Below are 23,735 nucleotides of genomic sequence, written 5' to 3'. Positions count from 1 at the left end.
GGCTTTGCTGTTACATTTAGAAGTAGAATTATTTAAGTATTTAATGAAAATTGTTATATTAGATTGTAAATCAGGATTGAAGGAGGTGCTTGAGAGTTTACAGATCTATCCCATTGACCAGTGACAAAAGGAGTGGTTTATAGTCGATCACATTATATTGAGTTTTAACTGCTCAGTGTTTTGGCGTTTTTTTTTCATTCTGAAAAAATATTATACCACTTTTATACCTTTTTATTAAAAATGATTAAATTACTTTTACCATGTCACAGTGAAAAGTATTTTCTACAATCACAAAGAGGCCGGGATAGTTTTCATATTCATTGTATCATTCAACCATTTTCTGCAGTAGTTGGTAGATAGTATGTATTCTGGCAGTTTTTCAGTTACTAGAGCCACTTCACCTTTTGCTTATTTTTGGTTCAATTATGTATCTAATCAAGCATATTTTTTCACAGGGTCTTGAATTGTTGGGCCTAGATTTTGAAGATTTAGGAACATTGATTTGCACCAAAATGTTCATCTCCTTAACTCTACCTTGAATTTAATATTACTTTTAATCTTCTTATTATATCTGTGTGTTCAAGGTCATTTTCCAATCCAGAAATAGTACCAGAAATGTATTGTATCGTCGTTGTATAAAGAATGTCATTTGTATACAGAATGTATGAGTAAATTGAATTATTTGGCCTTACTTTACATGTCAAGATGAATCATTGCTATGTAACGCTCTGTAGTTTTAATCATGATGACCTTTGCGCTTCTGGTCATGCACATTAAATATGAGTATCATGTTTATTAGACTTGCTTAGAGTAGAGGCACAAATATTATCAATACGAAGTACATATAGTTCATTATAGGCAGTGGTCCCCGAGCTATTTTGAAAGGGTTTTGTTTTCATTTGGGCATAATTTGGTTTAGGGGTAGTCTAGAAGATTCGTGTCGTTTAATACGTGAAAGCACAGTGTCCCTCCTCATTCAATATGTATTCAATCATTCACGTATACATTCACATAAAAACTAAAGCCCGATCTGCCTTTACTTACTGCCCGTGCATTTTGGAAAATGGATTCATGTTGACCCAGATCCCCCTGGCTGCTGCTCATCTTCAGGCCTAACAATAAAAAAGTTGTACTTACAAACGTTTGGAAAAAACATTATAATATAAAAAGTTAAAAAAAAGCTCACTTACTTTGGATTTTTCTCGGGTGCATTCTCTTTCTTTTCAGTGACAGCAGGAAGAGGTTCTTTCTTTGGATGCAAATTTTTAGCTCTATTAGGGCGAGTATAAATCCCTTCGAGGATATCATGCTCGGGAAAACCTATCGGGCACCGTCTTTCAGGCTGGGCACTGGTTGAGGGGCGCCCTCCTTCATCTTCGCTTTCATCAGGAGATATGGTGCATAAAAAGAATTCACTGGTTAATCCTTTACCTGGAATATATCTTCTTTTGTCCCGTTTCCTTTCCAATTCTTGACGTTCATGGAACTCGGGACGATCCACAGTCGAATACTTGAAATATTTCAGTGCTTTATATGCCGTGTAGATACACAGGGAGGCACCAGCCACCCTTATTGTTATATTAAAGACTTTGTTCCACATAGTGGTAAATTAATATAAATATTGGTTTAGTTTTAAAAACAAAAAGAAGTTGTTTAAGTCACCTTCTATTTTAAAACTGTCTCTATGGAAATATATATCAAAAATTAAGCATTTCAAAATTGGTCAATTTTTAATATGTTTCCATAGAGACAGCTTTTAACCCTATTTGTATCCGGTGGAGATGCATATATTGTATATCTCTATTCTATAGTTGGCCTTAGGTACAAATGAGAAGCTCGCATTTTAGCATATCGACTTAGTTTTCATATAAAGGCAGAGTCAGTAATCAGATCAAGACGATCAAATGATAACAGTTAAAAAAATTCTAAAAAAATGTGTGAGAGACTCTGAAAAGAAGGAAAAACACACAGAGGGCCGGCGATGACCTAAGCTGTTTGTTGGACCATAAACTCCCATTATACGTATATTTTTTAAGGACAGCTTGAAACATGCATTAGTTTTTTATGTTCTTTTAAATTAGATTGATATACAGGGTGTTACAGGGCTAAATGTCAATAGTGCCATGGTTGGTTTTGCTAAGTAGAACATAGTTCAGTGCAACCAAAATGAAGTTTATACCTTGATTCTTTCCTGAGAATCATCACATTTTGGTGATTTTAATCTAAAATCAATTTTTTTTCTCAGAAAATCATAATCGCAACTTCATTAAAATACAATCTGACCAAATTAAATTTTCCACAAGATAAAAACATTTCTTTTGAGAAATTCACCCCTCGGAGTGCACAGTAGCTGCTCAAAAAATAACAAATGGCAAACGCGTTTTTTGTGGAAATACTCAACTTGTGGCCTGTGACTTTTCCATCAAACTTTTCGGAGATTTCACCAAAATTGCCTTATTTTATAAGTATTCCAGGGAGTTTTTCTTTAATTATGGACACTTTATGAGAAAAATAATAAATTTTTGCTACCAACTAATACACGTTTTTATTAAAAAATGACACGCACGATGTTCTTTGGTTGCTGCCCTCCTGGGGTTCGATGTCACTTTTTCAACCTTGCAAAGCAGATTTCACTAAGAAAAGTTATAAAAAATGCAAAAGTGAGTTTGTCCTTGGAGCACTTATAAAATAAGGCAACTTTAAGAAATACTTTGATTGAATATAATTTAAAAATATATTTTTTTGCATTGTATAAATTCTCTTTTCCACATCCAAAATGTAATTGTAATATGTAAACAATTTTTGTAAATCCCATGCCCTGAAGATGATCTCAATAAAAATCGAAACGTTGGCACGAAAGAAAATGTTTTTCTGAAACCTACATCACCCAGACCGCATCTCACGATTTCTAAATAAATTATATTACTATTATAGTGAATTTTAGTTATATTAAAAATTCAAATTATATATCTGCGAGTAACTAAGATTTTATGATCTCAAGATTTTATGATGGGAATTGTTCAATATTAATTAATGTTTATAACATAATAGAGCGGAGTCTCGCTAATCGAAAAGTTCTGTCGATGAAAAAGAATTATTTTCGTAAATAGAAATTTTTTTAAATATTTTCAATGTAAATTAAAAAGAAATGTATGTTCATTATTGTGGCTTTGTTCACTCCAATCTTTTCTGACGTTTGAGCTTTAACGCATAAATTGTGATGTCGTATAAATCATGATTGTGGTGCTGAACCTGCGGTTCGGTCCTTTATGATCGCTTCTGTCAAGCGTATTTTGGCTTGTTTTAATCTTCAGTATGTTTATTATTTTTTCTAATTATTAAAAGTGCAGATGGCGAGAAAATGAACCGGATGGGGAGATCAAAATGACCAGAAACTGTTTAACTACCCTATCATCCCTTGTCCGGCTTTTTCAAGACTTTTCAATGTACATGACTGTATCCATACGTTCATATCTTTTATAAACTAAGTTGGTTTTAGTACCGTTTCCTCCATTATAGCAATTATTTGGCCAATCTACTCGTAGTATTCTACCTGTATTTGAATTAAGAAAATAGAAAATACATTGAATTTTTACGGTATAGTTTTAGTTAAAAAGTCAAATACCTTAGGTATGAATAAAATTACCAAAACTGTGTTTAGATCGGACGCGGTTGTTGATGCGAGTAAACACTTGTGTGCAGAGCAAATAAAATGTTCAAAGGGGTTGATGAGAGGGTTAACATCTAAACTTAATCTCCAAGAAGTGAATTTTCATGAATACCAAATTGGCCAGTTCGATCGTAAAATAATTTCTTGTGAAATTTTTTGACATCGACGGATAATGATCCACCTATATCACGAAAGAGCTTATCTAAAATAGGACTAGCATATATAACCACCCTCGTCATCCTTATCAGTCCCGGTGTGACGTCAACGACACGTCTTTATCCTCTTGTTGTTTTTTATTCCCCCGGAAATCATTCACGACCATTGTCTACGGGAACAAGTTGAGAACGGTGGAACTTTGCCGGCTCTCTGCCAATTCCAAGTTCTAACCTTGTTGTAAACAACTTTGTTCCAACTAATATATAAACATTCATCGAGGTGTGGAGGGTTAGAACTTAAGTTCGGTTGTATAGGGTCTTCTTCGACTGTTCGCCCAAACTCGCCTCGCATGACCTGCGTCTTGATTTATTCGTTTCGGCTTCTCGTCCTCATCGTCTTCGTTAAGAAATTGAGAAAACTGGCCGCCGGCCGGGGAAAAATTCTCATTCAAAAACCCTCTCACGAAGAAAAAGTTGCGAATTACGCTACAACGATTAAACAAATATATATAATAACACTTACAATTTTATTAATTGAAATTCGAAAACGGCTCATAATTGTCTAAAAATTAGAAAAAATTAAAAGAAAAAATTATCAGGACACTTTTGTAGATAGCCTTTTCAAAAACACCGATATCTTCACATTTCCTGTGCATACACAACATATATAATATAATTATGTAATAACTACAGTTCTATCTGACTTCACGTAACACGAGATTTCACTGCTACCTTTACTTGTACAAAAAAGGTGGAATTAAAAATAATAGTTCAAAATTAGTGGACAAATACGACCGTATGGCACCTACTTAAATTTTTCCTCTTTGAACCCAACAAGTAAATTTAATATGTAAATATAATGTAAAGGATGAATTATTTTATGGAACTGTATTTACATTGGGATATGATTTCTTACTGTCGGTTAATGTCAGAAAAAAATTCCCTGTATTCTTATGGTTTTTTAACTAAAAAAAAGTAAATGCATTATTTTCATTTATTAGGATGTTTTGGGCATTTACATCCATCATCAGCTTCTATAATGTTTATAAAAGGACAAAGACAAAGAAAAATATTCATTTAAAAAAAATTAAACGTTTATTTTACATTGTATTAAATTTCTAATCTATTAATATCCCTATTGGGTTTTAAAAAAATGCTCAGCTTGCATCCGTAATTTAATTCAATCAATTATCCTTTTTATTTAAGGTCTTGGTTGAGATGAAAAACCTAGTGTCACGAGCGGAATTCGAACTCACGACTATCGGCTGGGTTTGAATCCCTCTCGTTTTCCTACCTTTTCGTCCCAACCAAGTCCTTACATAAAAAGAATAATTAATTGAAATAAATAATTTGGTCAATTAGATCACTACACATAAATGGATATATACGTATAATTTAAGTTTATTCATAATCTAATTTGCCCACAGGCCAAGATGGAAGAATTGTTTTTTAAATGGACAGTTTTGTTGAAACATTTTTTAAAATTTAGAATCTGATTAACTGGGCATTTTTATTATTTTTTCTTACGCATTTTTTCATAATAATTTTAATTTATTATAGATGTTTTATCATTTTAATTATATTTTAAGGAAGTTATTTCGATCTTAATATTAGTTTAAGATTTACTAATTTCGTGGTCCGCTTGACCAATTAATACATTACAATTAATTGAGGTTTTTAGTTGAGATGAAAAAAAGTTAATGGCACGAGCGGGATTCGAACCCACGATCTTCGGCTAGATACGCCGCTGCTCTACCACTTGAGCTATCGTGACCTCGATCCACTCGGACATCAAACTCATAAGGTGGGGTTGAGATAAAAAAGTCATTGTCACGAGCAGGATTCGAACCCACGACCTTCGGCTAAATACACCGCTGCTGTACCACTTGAGCTATCGTGACTTCGATCCACTCGGACTTCCCATCTCAACCCCACCTTTTGAATTTCCACTCCTTTTTGCCATTTTTGAAATATCGCGAAATCTATTTGATTCTCGGCGACAAATGAAATGGCAACGGCGAGCTTTAGTGATAATATACTTCATTTAAATTTATTCAATTCTCTAGTTTTCCTGGTCCGCTTGACCAATTAATATTTTTCAATTAATTCAGGATTTTAGTAGTAAGGTTTTTACCTAAGTATATTTTTCTTTGTTCCTAAATCTCTTTGGCCAGAAAGCGTGGACACGATTTTAATATTTTTTGAACTATTATGACCTGAGAAATATAAATTAAAATGCGTGATTTCGTTCATGGTTTTAGAAAAATTAGTGTAATAGATGGAAAAGTTTGATTGCAGTTTTCATAACACACTGGTGGTCTGTTTTTAATCTACGTTGAAAGAAAATTTAAAAAAAGACTGATTTATGCGAACTTTTGAAGTACGTTTGACAAAAGTTGGTTCTTTTCTAGAATAAATTTTTGTTATATGAGCCGTAGCTATGGCAGGGTGGACTTTCATAAAGGATGACCGAGGATTTATTACTGCGGTTAAGAGGCTCACTGCTTGTAGTTTGTACTAGCTCTCATATACAGAGTCTAGCAAGAAAATATTTATAGGTCGAGCCTACGGCTTAAATGTCACCGAATCCAGCCTTCCAGAAAATACGAGTCTGTTTTCAAAACAAAACAAAAAACAAGCAAGTAAATTAATATTTACTACATTTTCACTACGATTTTATAATAAAAAAATATATTCGTATATACTAAAATTTTCAAGATGAATTCATTCTCTAGATATGAGCTAGTTTATCGGCGGGGAAAGTTGTGAAAGCCCTTTTTTTTTTTCCACGGTCATACCGAAATTTATCCGGTGAATAAAAAAAGGACGAAGTTAGATTAGAGACAGTTAGTCGGGCGGCACATTGACCTAGAGAGGGCACCCACATCCCTACTTACAAATCGCTAGATATATATCACCCCCGATCTACCCTCCTTCCAAAATCCCCGAACCCTCTCTTACCAATTAATCGCCAGCCCCCGCCGCCCTAACCTCCTATCAGCCCTTGTTATTGCTCCCATAAACGGTTGTTTTACAGCCCTGCAAATAACTCCGCCCCCCGCCGGACGACAGGCCCTTCCGAGTTAATGTATTTCCAGAGTCAATTGTTTCTATATTTACTGTGACCCTCATAGGGTGAGGAATATCAAACGACATAGCGGTAAACCATTGGCTTATATACTTACACCATCGCATTAAGCGTTTTAGTTCCTCCACTTACGAGATACATTGCCTTTCTGCTTCCTTCAACTCACCTATCACATCTATATATTTACTTAGAAAGAACAACATGTTAGATTATGCAGGTGATTTAGTTCTTTTGGCGTCCGATAAAATTACTCTTCAAAAAGTGATGACTTACTTAGAAAATTTTGCGATACCTGCAACATGGAGGTAAAACAGAGTCCAAAATTCTAGTTTTCAGGAAAGGGGTAAGACCTTCCAGACAAGCGAGATGGTTATGTCAAAACAGAATTAGTAATAATAGTTAACAAATATAAATACTTGGTTCTAATTAATTATTCTTTTTGTGTAACGTTTTGGTTGAGATGAAAAAGTCAGTGTCACTAGCGGGATTCGAACCCAAGACCTTCCGCTCAATACGCCGCTGCTCTAACCACTTGAGCTATCGCGACCTACAACCTCTCTCTCTCTCTCTCTCTCTCTCTCTCTCTCTCTCTCTCTCTCTCTTTTTTTTTTTTTTTTTTTTTTTTTTAAAGCACAAGCAAAAATTTTCTTCTCAATCGTGACCTTATATAAAAAGAAGTACTTTACATTAAAAAAAATACTTTGGTGAGTTTAAATTTTCTATCATTGTATAAATTCATGTTTTCACATCTTACATGCATTTGTATAACTTAAACAATTAATTAAGGTCTTTAGTTGAGAGATTAAAAATTCATTATCACGAGCAGGATTCGAACCCACGACCTTCGGCTCAATACGCCGCTGCTCTAACCACTTGAGCTATCGCGACTTCAAAAAACATAAACATAAATGGATAAATAAATACTTGCGTACAACTTTAACTCCAAATCTGTCATTAGATTAACATTTTAAAGAAAAGAAAGAGCGTGCAAAATTTGCACTGAACAACTTTAATACAATACTATTTAATCCTTTCGTGTGTTTTTTTTTCAAAATTTTCATCTCAATTGAGACCTTACATAAAAAGAAGTACTTTACATTAAAAAAAAAATACTTTGATGAGTTTAAAATTTCTATCATTGTATAAATTCATTTTTTTAACATCTTACATGCATTTGTACAACTTAAACAATTGATTGAGGTTTTTAGATAAGATAAAAAAAGTCAGTTTCACGAGCGGGATTCGAACCCCACAATCTTCGGCTAGATACGCCGCTGCTATACCACTCTAACTTTCCTTCCCTCAATCCACTCGGTCACTAACTTCCCATCTCAACCCCACCTTTTGAATTTTTCCTCCTTTTTTGCTATTTTTCAAATCCCGCTCGTGACACTGACTTTTTTTATCTCTACTAAAAACTTTAATTAATTGAAAGATATTAATTGGTCAAACGGTCCACGAAACTAATGAATTTAAACAATGTTTATAAATCCCAGGCCTTGATGATGATCTCTATAAATATCGAAACGGTTGAACAATAAAAAAAAATGTTTTTCTAAACCTATGTCCACCAGATCGTATCTCACGATCATTAATTAATTGTCAATAATTGTGGTCACTAAACACCACACCTAAAGTAATTTGGTCAATTAGATTACTAAAACAATAATTTAAATGTACAATATCGTATTTATATTTGTTAACAAAGACGTTTATTGTTGTTATTATTATTTAAAGTACCTTAGACCAATCCTTGATTATTATTTGATTATTTTGCCTCATATAAGAGATAAGGAAATCAATCAGCATCTAAAATTTTCGATCTTGTTCGTTTTAAAAGACCAAAGATTTTTTTTTATGATAAGAAGGTTATCTACAATGCTAGTAAACTTGATATGTTGGTGAATACCATATTGTGTATGGTACTCAGTGGTACTCAGGGGTGCATGAAGCTTCATACAATCCTTACCAACTTCTTATTCTTAATTAGCCTTCCTCTTTCGAAGGTTCGCAATCCATGAGCTAGCTCTTCCTTCTTGGTCGCAGCTGTAACAACGCCATTAGACATCCTTCAGCCAAGATTTCTGCCTCTTTCCAATTCGCATCTGTGTACAAACTTGAGCAGTTCATCGTGGGCTCCACGCATCATCCGATTGAAACCTGATCAAAATTTCCCCGGGCTTGCTCACTCTGCGAAGCACTTTTTCATTTGTTACCCTTTGAATACTATTTTGAAAACGCGATCACCTTCTTTCCGGAAACACTCAGCCTTAGGCAATATGTTTTATTGCAATCATACATGTTTGTTCATTTATGTTGTCGATTATTCGGAGTCATTGATTCGTATGTATGGAAATCGTTGAGTGCTTCAGCATTTTACTCAGAATTTTATTACAGATACTCATCCCTAAATATTTAATAATTATTCACTCTTCAACCTGTGACACGCCAGGCGTACTAAATATTCATGCTATTTGTGTTATAATAAAAAGGAAAGGGGCGTCGGTAGCCGCAACGGTTTAGGCGTTGACACGGCGCTCATCAAGGTAAAGGTCCGGGGTTCGAATCCACCGGCCCTGCATTCGAACCCGAGATACTTGGGGGCATTTTTTGGGCTTTTTTCAAAAACACCGGCACCCTGAGGGTTTATATGAACTCTGCTATAAAATAAAATAAAAACTTTTTTATTCTTTGCCTAATCCCTTATCACCTTTCATATGTAATTATAAAGTATAGTCTGATCGTTAATTATATGGAAGTGTTTAAGAAAATTGCACCTTAGGATCTTTTCAAAGGTTTCTCATGAAATAATAGAATCTAATTTAATCAAGAATTTCTGGATCAATGGTACAAAAAAAGTTATGAAAGTCAATCAGTATTTCGAAAAGGCTTATTTTGGTTAATTCAGGCAGCCGGGTTCGACGGAGCAGATCATTTTTCAATTCAAACAAAAGCTTCTGTGGAAAATTTAGAATGAACGGTTCAATTGCAAATGTTTCATCATTTAGGAAAAATACACAGTCGGTCTTGTGCAATTTAATAACAACATTTTCTTTTCTCGCGTCTGTTCATTTTTCAAGTTTATTTTCAGTCTTAAGAGTAAAAAGGGAAATTTTACCTCGGAGCTTTTTTTATACCGAAAAGAATAAGAAAATATTCCGTATTACAGATCCGATTTGTCATTCGAAATTATCTTTCTTTCTCGTAAATATATTTCGACTGGATTCTTTTTCTCCGGGTCGACATTAATACCGTCGCCCGGGATTGGACGTCCGAACTGACGGGATTTATCAAAAGGGGCAAAGTTAATTTCTGAATTGAAAGATTCACCCAGCACATCTAAAAATTTATTAAATTATTCCAATTAATTATTCTTTTTAGCTAAGGTTTTTGGGTGAGATTAAAAAATTTTGGAACGAGCGGGATTCGAACCCACGAATTTCGGCTCGATACCCAGCTGCTCTAACCACTTGAGCTAACTTCATTCCAGTCACTTGAAAGTAACTTCTAGAAATCTCGACATATCAATTGACGTATGATGCCGAAGGTCTTGGGTTCGAATCCTGCTCGTGACGCTAATTTTTCATGTTCACTTGGTTATCAGGGATGTGACAAAATAAAATATTTGTAATTGTAAATCTTCGCCTAGCTTTCGGAACTTTAGTGGACCTTCTTCAGGGCTCTATAAAAGGATATATTATACATTTTTTAATTTTGACCAATTTAACATCAATATATGTAAGAACATGTCACACATATTTGTACTTACTAATTTTTAGTGAAAAGTAGATAAACTTGAATTATTTCATTTCTATGCTAATATTGAATGTTTTTTCCTCACGTATTTCTTCACCTTTTCATTCAGTGTTAGCATGAAAAAAATTGAAGATTATTTACATCTGACTAAAAATCAGTAAGTAGAAAAATGTGTGTCATGTTCTTAGATATAAGAAGGATAATTGGTCAAAATTAATAATGTATATTATTGTATGTAATCAATATAATACATCCTTTTATAGAGCACTGCAGAAGGTACTCTTAAAGTTCCGAAAGCGAGGCAAAGATTTAGAATCAAAAATATTTTATTTGACCACCAGATAAATCTACCAAACTAATTTTTCATCTAAACCAAAAACCTTATATAAAACCATTAATATGGTCAGTTATGACCACTAAGCAAATATGGATTAATTTATTAAATTATATTACAAAAGGTAAATATTTTAATGTTCTGGTTAAAAATTATTTTGCAGTCATGATGCGGTCTGGTGTGATGTCGGTTTATAAAAATATTTTCTTTATTGTGTCAACGTTTCGAACTTTATTGAGATCATCTTCAGGGCTCAAAGTGTTCGCTTTCGTTGTAGACGTCTCATTGTCTGTCGTTGGCTCGATAAAGAAAATGTATTTCTAAACCCGCATCACACCAGACCGCATCTCCCGATCCCTAAATAATCATTAACTAACGGTCACTAAACACCACAAGTTCGACTTCAAAAAAATTCACTGTTTTACATTGTTACACCCACAAAATTTTTTGTCACAACCGAAAATATGTTCATTTTATACTTTTTAAACATCTATTCAGATTTTTTTACCAGCCACAATTTCTTTCAACTCAATTATTTGATCATCACAAAATTTTATTTTAAGTTCACTAGTTTCGTGGTCCGTTTGACCAATTAANACGAGCGGGATTCGAACCCACGATCTTCGGCTAGATACGCCGCTACTCTACCACTTGAGCTATCGTGACTTCGATCCACTCGGACACTAACTTCCCATCTCAACCCCACCTTTTGAATTTTCCCTCCTTTTTGCCATTTTTCAAATGTCGTGTGATTTGTCGCCAAGAATTAAATAGATTACATGACATTTGAAAAATGATAAAAAAGAGGGAAAATTCAAAATGTGTTGAGTTGGGAAGTAGTGTCCGGGTGGATCGAGGTCACGATAGCTCAAGTGGTAGAGCAGCGGCTTATCTAGCCGAAGGTCGTGGGTTGGAATCCTGCTCGTGACATTGACTTTTTTATCTCAACTAAAAACTTAATTGAAAGATTTTAATTTTAAGTTTTATTACTCCAAAACCAGTTAAAAAACATGTATGATCAATATCAAATTGTAACGTGAGAAAAAAGCGGCATATCCAATCGTCGACGTTTGGAACAATACCAAAACCAACTTGTGTTCAATTAACCACCAAATCGAATACGACTCCCACAATGATGATTGAAAGCCCGAGTGAAACAACCGAGAGGAAATGTTTTCGTTTGGTTTAACACAAATGCAAATACGGCCCCTTGTTAATAAAATATAAGGACGTTCTAATTAACTCTTCATTCTACTCTTGAGTTATTTCTCTGTTTAATATAATTTATTTCATTTTGAGTAAAAGAATAAATTATTGCTTATTACAACAGATTACCTGAAAATATTTTTAAATAGTGGTCAAATACGGTATGAAAGAATTGTAGAAGTATGTTTTTTCAATTTGCTTTCTAAAGAAAATCATCTAGAAATTAAAATGATGGTTTGTGGGACCTCGTAAAACTTTGTGCAAATTCTTGCAGCTTTTTTTGATATTTCATGGAAATATTGGAACATGTCGTTGTGGATACATCAGAGCCTGCTTCAAATGGTCGTGATTTGTAAATATTGAATAGTCGACTGCAGGAATGTTTGGTGAACCCTAAATTTCTATTGTCTAGAGTTTAAAGTTTCATTGTTTGTGATGCAGACATTAAATCAGGCTGGTTTAGTTCACATTGTAATACATTAGGCAGTGGAAGAGAGTGAGAGTCTGACTGTGAACTGACCGTGAATCAGTATCAATTGTGATCGAGTCTGAGGGAGGGAGAGATAGAGTGTAGAAGGAGGACGTAAAGCTATGTATAGGAAGATAGATAAATACATAGTGGAGAGAGAGAGAGAGAGAGAGAGAGAGAGAGAGAGATCCACATGTAGAGATTGTGAGTGAGTGACAGTTGAGATGGAGGCTGATGCATTGACAGAGACTCAGTCTCAGTTGGGATGGAGTCAAATACAGGGACCGCGTATGACTGAAAGTAGGGATAGAGTCAGGTGCATTGATCGTGATTCACTGTCAGGTGAGATGGAGACAGATGCAGTGATAGTGAGTCAGTGTCAGTTCAGAGAGTATCAGATGCAGAGATCGTAAGTCCATGCCAGTTGAGAGATAGTCAGATGCATAGACCATAGTCACTGGCAGTTAAGATGGAGGCAGATGCAGTGATAGTGACTCAGTCTCAGTTGGGATGGAGTCAAATACAGGGACCGCGTATGACTGAAAGTAAGGATGGAGTCAGGAGCATTGTTTGTGATTCAGTGTCAGGTGAGATGGAGACAGATGCAGTGGTAATGAGTCAGAGTCAGTTGAGATATGATCAAATACAGTGATTGTGATTCAGTGTCAGTTCAGGTGGACACAGATATAGTGAGTGTGACAGTTCAGTTGAGATAAGTCAGATGCAGTGATTGTGCTTCTGTGTCAGTTCAGAGAGTGTCAGACGCAGAGATCGTAAGTCCATGCCAGTTGAGAGATAGTTAAATGCGTAAACCATAGTCACTGGCAGTTGTGATGGAGTCAGATGAGACAGTAATTCAGTGTCAGTTCAGATAATGTCAGGTGCAGAGATCGTGACTCAGTGTCAGGTGTTAAAATGTAGTCAGTCAAAATGCCGTAACAGACCATCACGGAGGGGTGTGTTCTCAACATAGAGAGTGTCGGAGTCAGAAAAAAAATTCAGAAAGTTTCAAAGTCAGAAAATAGTTGAATTTATAGTGAGCACCAAGTAAGAAAGTGAGATACATGGGGTGAGGTTGTCCTCGAGCAGTTAATATTCAAGATTCCAACACCTTACAATCTTATGACCCAGGTCGACAGTATTCTTCGCCTGGATGATTTTCCCCGTGCAAAAAAACTTGATTGTAAGCAAAACCTTAAATTGGAGCAATTAATTATTCAACTAGGCCGTTAGATAAGACAGTTATACCTCCTGAACTCTTAGAATATATCTCGAGGAACGAGAAAAGAGGGATTTCTGGTACAGTTTCATCCGCAATTTCATTGGGATGGGAGCACTATATTTTTAAGTATTCCAAGGACAAAATTTTAAATGTTGGTGAGGAAAACTGCAGCCTTTTTAGGGTGTCGAAGATTTTTGCAGTGATTAAGTTGAAAAGAGAAGTATATAGATGGTCGTGAATGGTTCTGTCAAAAAGAGAGCGGTAGATAAGAAGCTGGGTCGAGTTAAAACGATCATAAAAAATATTCATGTTTTCAAAAGTTATTTTATGCAAAATAAATATATTGTTTGTAATGAGCATGTTTTGTTCCCAAATAAATCCATACGTCTGTACGTTAACCATTTTTTGTTTATAATAAGAAAAAAATTATGACAAATTTTGTTATATTTGAAGACAACCAACATTTAAAATTCATCCTTATGATTTCAACTTGTTTGTTTAGTTTTTAATCGGTTAATAAGTATATCAAGTCACAGATGAAAAAAAAGAAGATACGGTTGAATACTTTCCTATTTTCGCCCAGAGCTTCAGCTTTTCTACGTTCCCTCCAAATTAATAAAGTGCCGTTTGGGGAGAAATAGATCCGCGTTAGCTGGTGGGTTAAATAAACTGCTCCCTTCACAAATATTGGGCCTGGCTCCCCTCTCATCGCTCTCGTAAACACACAAACTTGTCCACACACTTTCTCTATCTACGATGATTATGATACACAACAGTCATCAGTATCAAACGGAGATTAAAGTTGTTTTATATAAATTTTAACGAGAATGTTAAAATCACTGGAATTGATTTTGTATAAGTTATTTTTTTAATAGTCTCATTTAAGATTAAAGAAAGATAAGGTTCGATTAATCGAAAAATTAAACAGATTTGGAAGTTACACAGTGTTGTTTTTAGATGGCCCGGCTGAATTTATCTTGAACCAATGTCGCTATCAAAAAAAAAAAGTATTTAATATTTTTTAGTCTTTAGACGACGGAACAGTCGACGCTAGAGCAAAGATGGATTTTGCCGGTGATAAAAATTGCTGATTTGACAACGAAGAAGTTTCTTTTCGTTCAAAAATTTGAATTTCCCTACATAAATTATTGTTCGACTATGGAAAAATGATAGGTAATTTCACAAAGATTATTTGTCAAACAGGTAAGTGGGACAAAAATTCGTCGTTTCCTCGAAAAAGATTGTTCACCTCGGATACAAAATCAAGGCCATCAAAGACGGTTCATTTTGTCGACAAAAAAAATTGTACTGGCGGCAAAGATGAATTTTCTCAAGAAAAAGATTACGCATTTCTATGACAAAAATAAGTCATTTTTACGACATCAACAGTTCATCTGGAAGACAAAATTCACGTCGACAAATATTGTTCATTTTTGCGACAATAAGTTTAGTCTTGAATAAAATAATTCATCGAGACTACAAAGTAGGTGCAATCCGTCGACAAATAGACGTCGTCACGCAAACAAACATGGTTCATTTCGACGACAAAAAAGTCGTACTGGCGGCTAAGATGAATCTTCTCAAGAAAAAGACGATGCGTTGTTACGACAAAAATAAGTCATCTTCACGACATCAACAGTTAATCTGGAAGACAAAATCGATGTACTCAAGGCGACAAATATTGTTCATTTTTGCAGCAATAAGTTTAGTCTTGAACAAAATAATTCATCGTGACGACAAAGTTGGTGCTTTCCGTCGACAAACATAAATCTTCAGGCAAACACAGATGGTTCATTTCGACGACAAAAAAGTCGTACTGGCGGCAAAAATGAATCTTCTCAAGAAAAAGACGATGCGTTTCTACGACAAAAATAAATCATCTTCACGACATCAACAGTTAATCTGGAAGACAAAATCGATGTATTCAAGGCGACAAATATTGTTCATTTTTGCGGCAATAAGTTTAATCTTGAACAAAATAATGTCGTTTCCACGAAAAAGATTGTTCACCTCGGATACAAAATCAAGGCCAACAAAGACGGTTCATTTTGAATACAAAAAAATTGTACTGGCGGCTTCTCAAACAAAAGTTGATGCATTTCAGCGACAAAAATACCTCTTATTAATGACATCGATCGTTAATCTGGGAGACAAAATCAAGGTACTCACGGCGACAAACGTACTTCATTCGGCGACAAGTATTGTTCATTTTTGCAGCAAGAAGTTTAGTCTTGAAGAAAATAATTCATCGTGACGACCAAGTTGGTGCATTCCGTCGACAAACATACGTCGTCACGCAAACAAAGATGGTTCATTTCGACGACAAAAAAGTCATACTGGCGGCAAAGATGAATCTTCACAAGAAAAAGTCGATGCATTTCTATGACAAAAGTAAGTCATCCCAACAGTTCATCTGGAAGACAAAATCATTGTACTCACAGCGACAGATATTGTTCAGTTTTGCGACAATAAGTTTAGTCTTAGAATAATTCATCATGACGACAAAATTGGTGCATTCAGACGACAAACATACATCGTCACGCTAATAAAAATGCTTCATTTCGACGAGAAAAAAAAGTCAGATTGGCGCAAATATAATTCCTGTCTATAATGGAGACTGCAAACGCATTTATTATTGTTAATAATTATTTTTGATACATTTATAAAATCCACAACAAATTATTGAACCAAAACGATTACCAATAAACATAAACAAATTTTTGTTCGAATTTTTTGAGATGTTGTGCAGTGCGTAGTGAATAAAAGTAATTTATTTGAGCAGAAAAACTTTCCCAGGAAAAATAATGGCCTGTTCCCTCATTGGCACTGAAGAAAGTGAAATCCTCTGTGATTTTCTTTGATAAAACGGGTAAAAACGTTTGTCAGCAAAGTCCTCCCGTACTTCAATTAAAGAAGTTAATTTCCTCTAATTATAAGTTTGCCGGCTCTACAATCCAAGAGACCTCCATTACTCAACCGGCGACCTGGACGACTAAAACGGCCGGTAATGATCACTGGAAAGGAAATGTGTCCTCGGCCCCTGGAAAGTTGAAAGCTGACTCTGCGGAGTGAGAGGAACACGAATTTCTTTTTTTCTCGGAAGGTCGCTTTTAAGTCGCCCTAGGCGCATGTATGCCACAAATCGCATGTTGTTGAAATTGCTGGAGTGGGTGAGGCAATTTGTATTCTCACCCAGAATGGAAAACAAAGTTTAACTGCGTTTACGTAACGTTTAAAGTTTCAATTAATTAAAACTTTTTGCCTACTTGACAACATCCCAATCTATGAGACGTCATGAACATTCTTTTCAATTGCAACTTATTGATTATATTGATCGTCGCACAATAAATATCCGATTTTTTTCCGTAGAAAGTAATAACATACTTTACTTGCCAATAATGAACTTAATTTTCTATACCAGTTTAAAAATAAAACAGTGATAAAACATAATAAAGTGAGGCCTTCTTTTATTCATTCCTCCATTTTAAGGCCAATTTTACATTTTCATTTCCAAAAATTCTTGACTAAAGCTGTTCAAACAAAATTGGATAAAAAACGTATTAAAAAAATATATTGGATGTAGTAGGACTTTATGGTTATTTTAATTTAATTTTAATTACAACATGATTTTGTAAGATGTGGTCGTGTCTTCTGCGAGGTGGGTTTCCATAGGAAGAAAACAACGACATGTAGTTTTTTTTTATCTATTTTCTTAACCATAATATACAATGTTTAATTAATACACATAGTCAACAATAATCATCATAATAACAGTTTAATACATGGTGTTACGCCACACCTAACATCTACAACATATTCTAGTCGCCTCAACAGCTGCCATCTAAATTTCTCAACGTATTCTACCAGCGAAAACAGCAGCCAACTAGATCTCAAAATACATTGTAGCCAACACAACACTCGTATTCTAGATCTCACAACACATTCTGCGACAACAGCTGCCATCTAAATTTATCAACGTATACTACCAGCAAAAACAGCTGCCAACTAGATCTCAAAAGACACTGTAGCCAACACAACACCCGTCTTCTAGATCTCACAACACATTCTGCTACAACAGCTGCCATCTAAATTTCTCAACGTATTCTACCATCAAAAACAGCCGCCAACTAGATCTCAAAAGACATTCTAATTAACACAACACTCGTCTTCTAGATCTCACACACATTCTGCGACAACAGCTGCCATCTAAATTTCTCAAGTTATTCTACCAGCGAAAACAGCTGCCAACTAGATCTCAAAAGACATTCTAGCCGCCACAACAGCTGCCTTCTAAATTTCAACACGTATTCCATCTGCGCAAACAGCTGCCAACTAGATCTCAAAAGACATTCTAGCCGCCATAACAGCAGCCACCAAGATCTTGTAATGCATCTAGCACCAGAACGCCTGCCATCTAGATCTCATAACAACAAATTAAAATAGATTAAGATTAATATTGCATTAACAAGATTAAACAATTTTCAAGGATGATTCACGGGAGCCATTGAAAAAGATTTGGTTTTTGGTAAAAAGCATCAAGCTTAACGAAAAGATCTAGATAAAAAATGGAGATGCACAATAGACCAATATTGATCGCAGTGCACAGGTCATAAAAAGTCCGGCTCTTATAAAATCTACTCTAATCTAATCTAAAGGTGATGTATTTTATTACAATCAAGGTTACTAACATAGCAAGTAATGAGTAATATATTTGGGGTATTAATCATGTTTATAAGATGTTAACTCGTGTTAACTCGAATAGAAAAATGTCCAATAAGATCGTGAATGCCCCATTTTTTTCTTAGCTTGTTACGCATTAATTTTTCCGCACTGCTGCGCGTGGCGATTGGTAGAACCAAAAATAAAGCTATAACAGTCCTTGAAGGCTTGTTGTTGTTTGTTATGTTTTTTTTGTGTATTAAATTGTAAGACGTCAGAAGTTAATAAAAAAGGAAAACAATCAACTTGTTCATTCAAAATGCACATGAAAAGTACTAACAAATGACACGCTTCAATTGGTGCCGACATAACCTAACTTGTATCCTAACGTCTAACAGCCTACAACTTTATAGAATAGGGAATGTATCTATTATGAATGAGAGTATAAGATCATGTCAGAAATTAAAAAAGAAATGTATTGGACTGATTTAATTAACGCGTATTTGAGAATAAAAATGCATGTAAACAAAAAACAGCTGTTAAATTCATGGCTGCCATGTTGGTTACCTATGCCCTAACGGATAGCAATGTGACTACATTTTCGACCTCACATCTAGCATTGGCCTAGGCCTACTAGATCGAGCAATGTTAACTAGCCGATTCTTCCAGTCTACTTCAACATTTTTCTCGATCTAACAAAACTTAACAGGGTTAACACAAAGATCGTGAATACCCTAAAATACTGCTAGACCTTGTTATACTGCTGCACGTACGTTGGCGGTAGACAAGTAGCTCAGTGGTGAAGACGTGATGGTCGATGAGGGGGTTTGCAAATTTATATATTAACAACAAATATGATGTTATGTTGACCGCCACGGTTTTTTTTGGAAAAGGATAAATGCCAAAACCAAGAAAAAAAAAAGGAATAGAGGTAAAGAAATGAAAGGAAAAGTCAGATCGTTCTTTCTTGTTTGAACCTTAGCCGATCGATATAGCGCTTCTGGCTTCTCTTCTTATATATATACATATATACGTGTGTATATATATATACATATAACATATATATACACACGTATATATGTATATATATATATATATCGATCGGCTAAGGTTCAAACAAGAAAAACGATATGACTTTTCCTTTCATTTCTTTACCTCTATTCCTTTATTTTTTCTTGGTTTTGGCATTTATCCTTTTCCAAAAAAAACCGTGGCGGTCAACATAACATCATATTTGTTGTTAATATANTATTTGGTCCCATCTTATTTTATATATTACCAACTCCACGGTTCATATCTTCTCTATTGATAGGTTGAAAAATTCCAAGTTCTCCGTGGTTGAAAACCATTATTCAATTTAGTAAATTACATATACGTTTAGGGCTCCTGGCCGATCATCAGAAACTAAGCATAGAGAAATCTCATGGTATAATTCCCATGGTATATTTATATATATAAAGAATCTCATTACCATGTGGTATACCAATAACGGACTAAAATAAAATATATTTTAAAACTACAGTTTTATAACCATGTTGACGACATTCCCCTCAACATTTAAAGGGGGTGGAATAAAAATATGTATCATTGGCATAGCCCAGGTATAAATACTTTTATTTAAAAAATTGGAAATTACTGATGGATGGGCCTTCAGATTGGGAATTATATCATGAGATTTCTCTATGTTTAGTTTCTGACGATGGGCCAGGAGCCCGGAACATTCATGTAATTTACTAAATTGAATAAAGGTTTTCAACCACGGAGAACTTGGAATTTGTCAACCTTTCAATAGAAAACACAGATTGCGATATTTCCACTTTTATGGATCCGTCTGGCCTCAACCTGCTTACAATATTAAGCACAACGAAACGCGTAAATTACAACAATTCCTATCATAAATGAATAAATTGAGGATATTCTAAGGTTATATGGGGCTAGTAGTGATTGATTCTGGAGTATAAAAATAAATCCTGATATAATTGAAATATAACTATAGCAACATAACAATATGCTTATTAAATTGATGAATACGTAATATTACAGGTACCGTAATTTTATAATTTATAATGCACTCTTTCTTTTATAGATTAGGTGATATATAGTAATGAAATATGAAAAACAAATTTCTCTGATTGATATTCAAGAATTTTTTTTTCCATTGAAATCATTTACAAATTCAAACACGCCGGTAGGAGTCGGGGCCAGGTACAAGCCCGCAACACAGACCCGTTTTCCAATTAAGTGGCTTGTTCTGAAGACGGCAACCCTCCTGCAAACCGCAGGCCAAGTGTACGACTTGTCTCCTTGCGAATAAATTGTCTCCAACTCTGTGACAGGGGCGGTGAATCTTTAAATTACCCAGACGGGGGTTGAACCGAAAGGGACGAATGTTAGCTGAGATGATGAAAGCGGCACCATCGCAGAAACCAAATTTCGTTTTTTGACTTATCCTTTGGCAAAGTCATTTGACGTGTACAATGTGAAAAGTTAAAATCTGTCTAAGATTAAAAAGTGAGAGAGAAGAGGAAATAAATTAATTCAAAGGCAGAGACCCACATCTGCAGATTTATCGTCCATGATCAGCCAGGACCAAATAATCTAATCTATCTTTATGCTTATGTAATCTTTATCAACTGGTTTTCTATGAGTTATTTTGCGTATTTTCATTGTTATCACTTAAATTTTATTATTTCCCTTCTAAATCCAATAAGGGTATTTATTGATCCCTTAGGTTGTGCCGTTGGTCACATCCTATACTTACTGCTGATATACCTGCTCACATTTGTATATGAAGCAGCAATCATGTCCTCTCCTTGCTGTCCGTTTCTGAGCCATGGCTGAAGACGTGGAGGATAAAAGTTACCAAATCAAATGTTAAAGTTAAAAGGAGTCTCATTTGCAATATTAGTCCATAATCCAACCTCTATTTTTATATAAGCTGTTCGTTAATATAGAACCTAAAAAATTTTTAAGGACTTCCGTGTGTATCCTTCAGGTTTGGTCTTTTTTCTCTCCCAAGACTAAAAATCATCAGTCTGCAACCTCCGCGCCAAAAAAGGACATTTCCCGCTTTCATAATTTTCTTCTTTATGGCAATATCTGAATAGTCGGATTTCTGCTATTTCAAGTCCATACATATGCCTGCGGAGTTCACAGTGTTCATTCAGCAGCCGAATCTCTAATCTATTAATCTCATGGTTTTACAATTTTGGCAATTGGGTATGCTGCAATATTTTTCAGGGCTGATAGATGTTTTCCTAGAAATGGATCCGTAATGAGTCCAAAACCTGGTGGAACAATACCCCAGTTATGAGGCCCGTGAAGACTTATAAATGAAGTCACCGCAACAGAACCATTAATCTGGTTGGATTCCTGACAGGGCACCCTGAGTCATAAGAGACATCCCCCAGAGAATGCCAGGAACAGTGCAGATATTTCCAGGAAGAAGAGGAAACCACAGCACACGTTTTGTGTTTTTGTACAGGTCTATTTATATACACATCCTTGCGACTAGGAGAGGAAAAGTCGCATACAAGACGCAACCCTAAGGATACGCTGGAAAGTCTATAGAGGTTGATTAACAACTGAATTTGGCAGAAAGTTATACAAATAAAGGCCTTCTCTTTTATCTTTATTCATATTCAAATGTTGGAACAAGAACGATTCTACGGCCTAGGGTATATCATCGACCTTGTCGTAGTAGTAAAAGGCAGTCATACGAACTGATTGATGGATCGTATACAACGAGCCCTCAAAACAACATAATCATACCATTCACAAGGAAGAGGACAACAGAAAGCTTAAAAACTCCAAGCCTAAACAGGACTCTGATTCCATTTTCCAAGGAGGTCAAATATCTAGGGGTTACACTAGGCCAGCAGCTCACGTGGAATGAACATCTAACTAAAGCTACCCAAAGAGTTACAATTGCCTGGGAGAGGTGCAGAAAGCTCTGCGCTAAAAACTAGGGTCTAACCCCAAAATGACCTTTGGCTATACACCTGCGTCCTAAGACCAATGTTGACATATGGGTCGGTGGTGTGGTGGACCAAAACACTTCAGGCCAAAGCAACAGGGCTATTAATTGGAACCCAAAGACCAGCTCGTCTCAGTGTCACTGGTGTCATGAGCACAACGCCAATGCGGCCATGGAAGTTTGGTTAAACCCGCCACCATTTCACATTTGAATCCAAGGAGACGCCAGAGCAGCAGCCTATAGGATCATGGACAACCATCTGCTAGGATAGGCCATTTGAATAAACAATGGAAACTGAGGGAGGAGATTCAGGCAGATGCCATTCTAGGCATGCCAACTGATGCCCCTACTCCAAAGTACAACTTCACCAAGAAGTACAAGTACTGATACCAGAACAGGAAGAATAGGCCAAGGGAACATAACTCGGCAAAATCGTATTGGTTACTGACGCTCCAAAACCGACAAGGGTACGAGAGCTTGGGTCTTTGAGATGAACACCAAAACCGAACTGGCGGTAAACCTAGGCAAGTATGCTACGGTTTTCCAGTCTGAAATCATAGCAATCGGACAATGTGCCAGAGAAATACAAAGGCTAGGAATACATTTCCGGAAGATAGCCATTTTTTCTGACAGCCAGGCTTTAGCCTCAGGAGAGGAAAAGGCAAAAAGTGTTTGGAACTGCATGGAGGCCGTGACGGAAGTCAGCGACACTAACGACCTGACCCTGGCGTGGGTCCCTGGACATTCGCAGCATAGAGTCCACGAAAAGGTTGACATGTTGGCCAAAAAGGGAGCCCACATGGACTGTCTCGGTCCAGAACCCTTCTGCCTGAACAGCTTGTCGCAAAAGAGGATACATCTTAAAATGGATCCTTAATGAGGACAAAACCTTGTGGAACAATACCACAGATATGAGCCACGTGAAGATATTCATAGAAGGACCATCAGCAAAACTTAGAAAAGAATTACTGGAAGGCAACCGCAACCGAACCAGGATTCTGGTTGGACTCCTGACAGGGCACTCCCACTTAAGATACCACTTGCACCGGATAAGAGTACAGACAGAAGAAACACTGTGCAGATATTGCCGGGAAGAGGAAGAGCGCAGAACACATTTTATATTTCTGTGAAGGTAGGAGCAGGTTCTTGCAACTAGGACAAGAAAAACCACACGCAAGATCCAAAAACAAGTAGCCGCTG

The 23,735-nt window shown here is 35.7% G+C and overlaps 2 protein-coding genes across 2 annotated transcripts in view; one reads left to right on the top strand and one right to left on the bottom strand.

The window, feature by feature from the left end:
- LOC106673990 (glutamate receptor ionotropic, kainate 2-like) overlaps positions 1-23,735 on the top strand; it is a 282,478-nt gene that overhangs the window by 49,743 nt on the left and 209,000 nt on the right. The window lies entirely within an intron of this gene.
- LOC106674319 lies at positions 260-1,769 on the bottom strand. Its single transcript, XM_014406961.2, has 2 exons — positions 1,191-1,769; positions 260-1,112 (listed from the first exon to the last, which is right to left on the bottom strand). The coding sequence occupies exons 1-2, from the start codon at positions 1,598-1,600 to the stop codon at positions 1,070-1,072; spliced, it is 453 nt and encodes a 150-aa protein (XP_014262447.1). The 5' UTR covers positions 1,601-1,769; the 3' UTR covers positions 260-1,069.

Source organism: Cimex lectularius, unplaced genomic scaffold (genome assembly GCF_000648675.2).
Source record: "Cimex lectularius strain Harlan isolate CLEC.00 unplaced genomic scaffold, Clec_2.1 scaffold231, whole genome shotgun sequence".
NCBI lineage: Eukaryota > Metazoa > Arthropoda > Insecta > Hemiptera > Cimicidae > Cimex > Cimex lectularius.
Note: the sequence above shows the minus strand (reverse complement) of the source record. Positions and strands in the feature narration are given on the sequence as shown.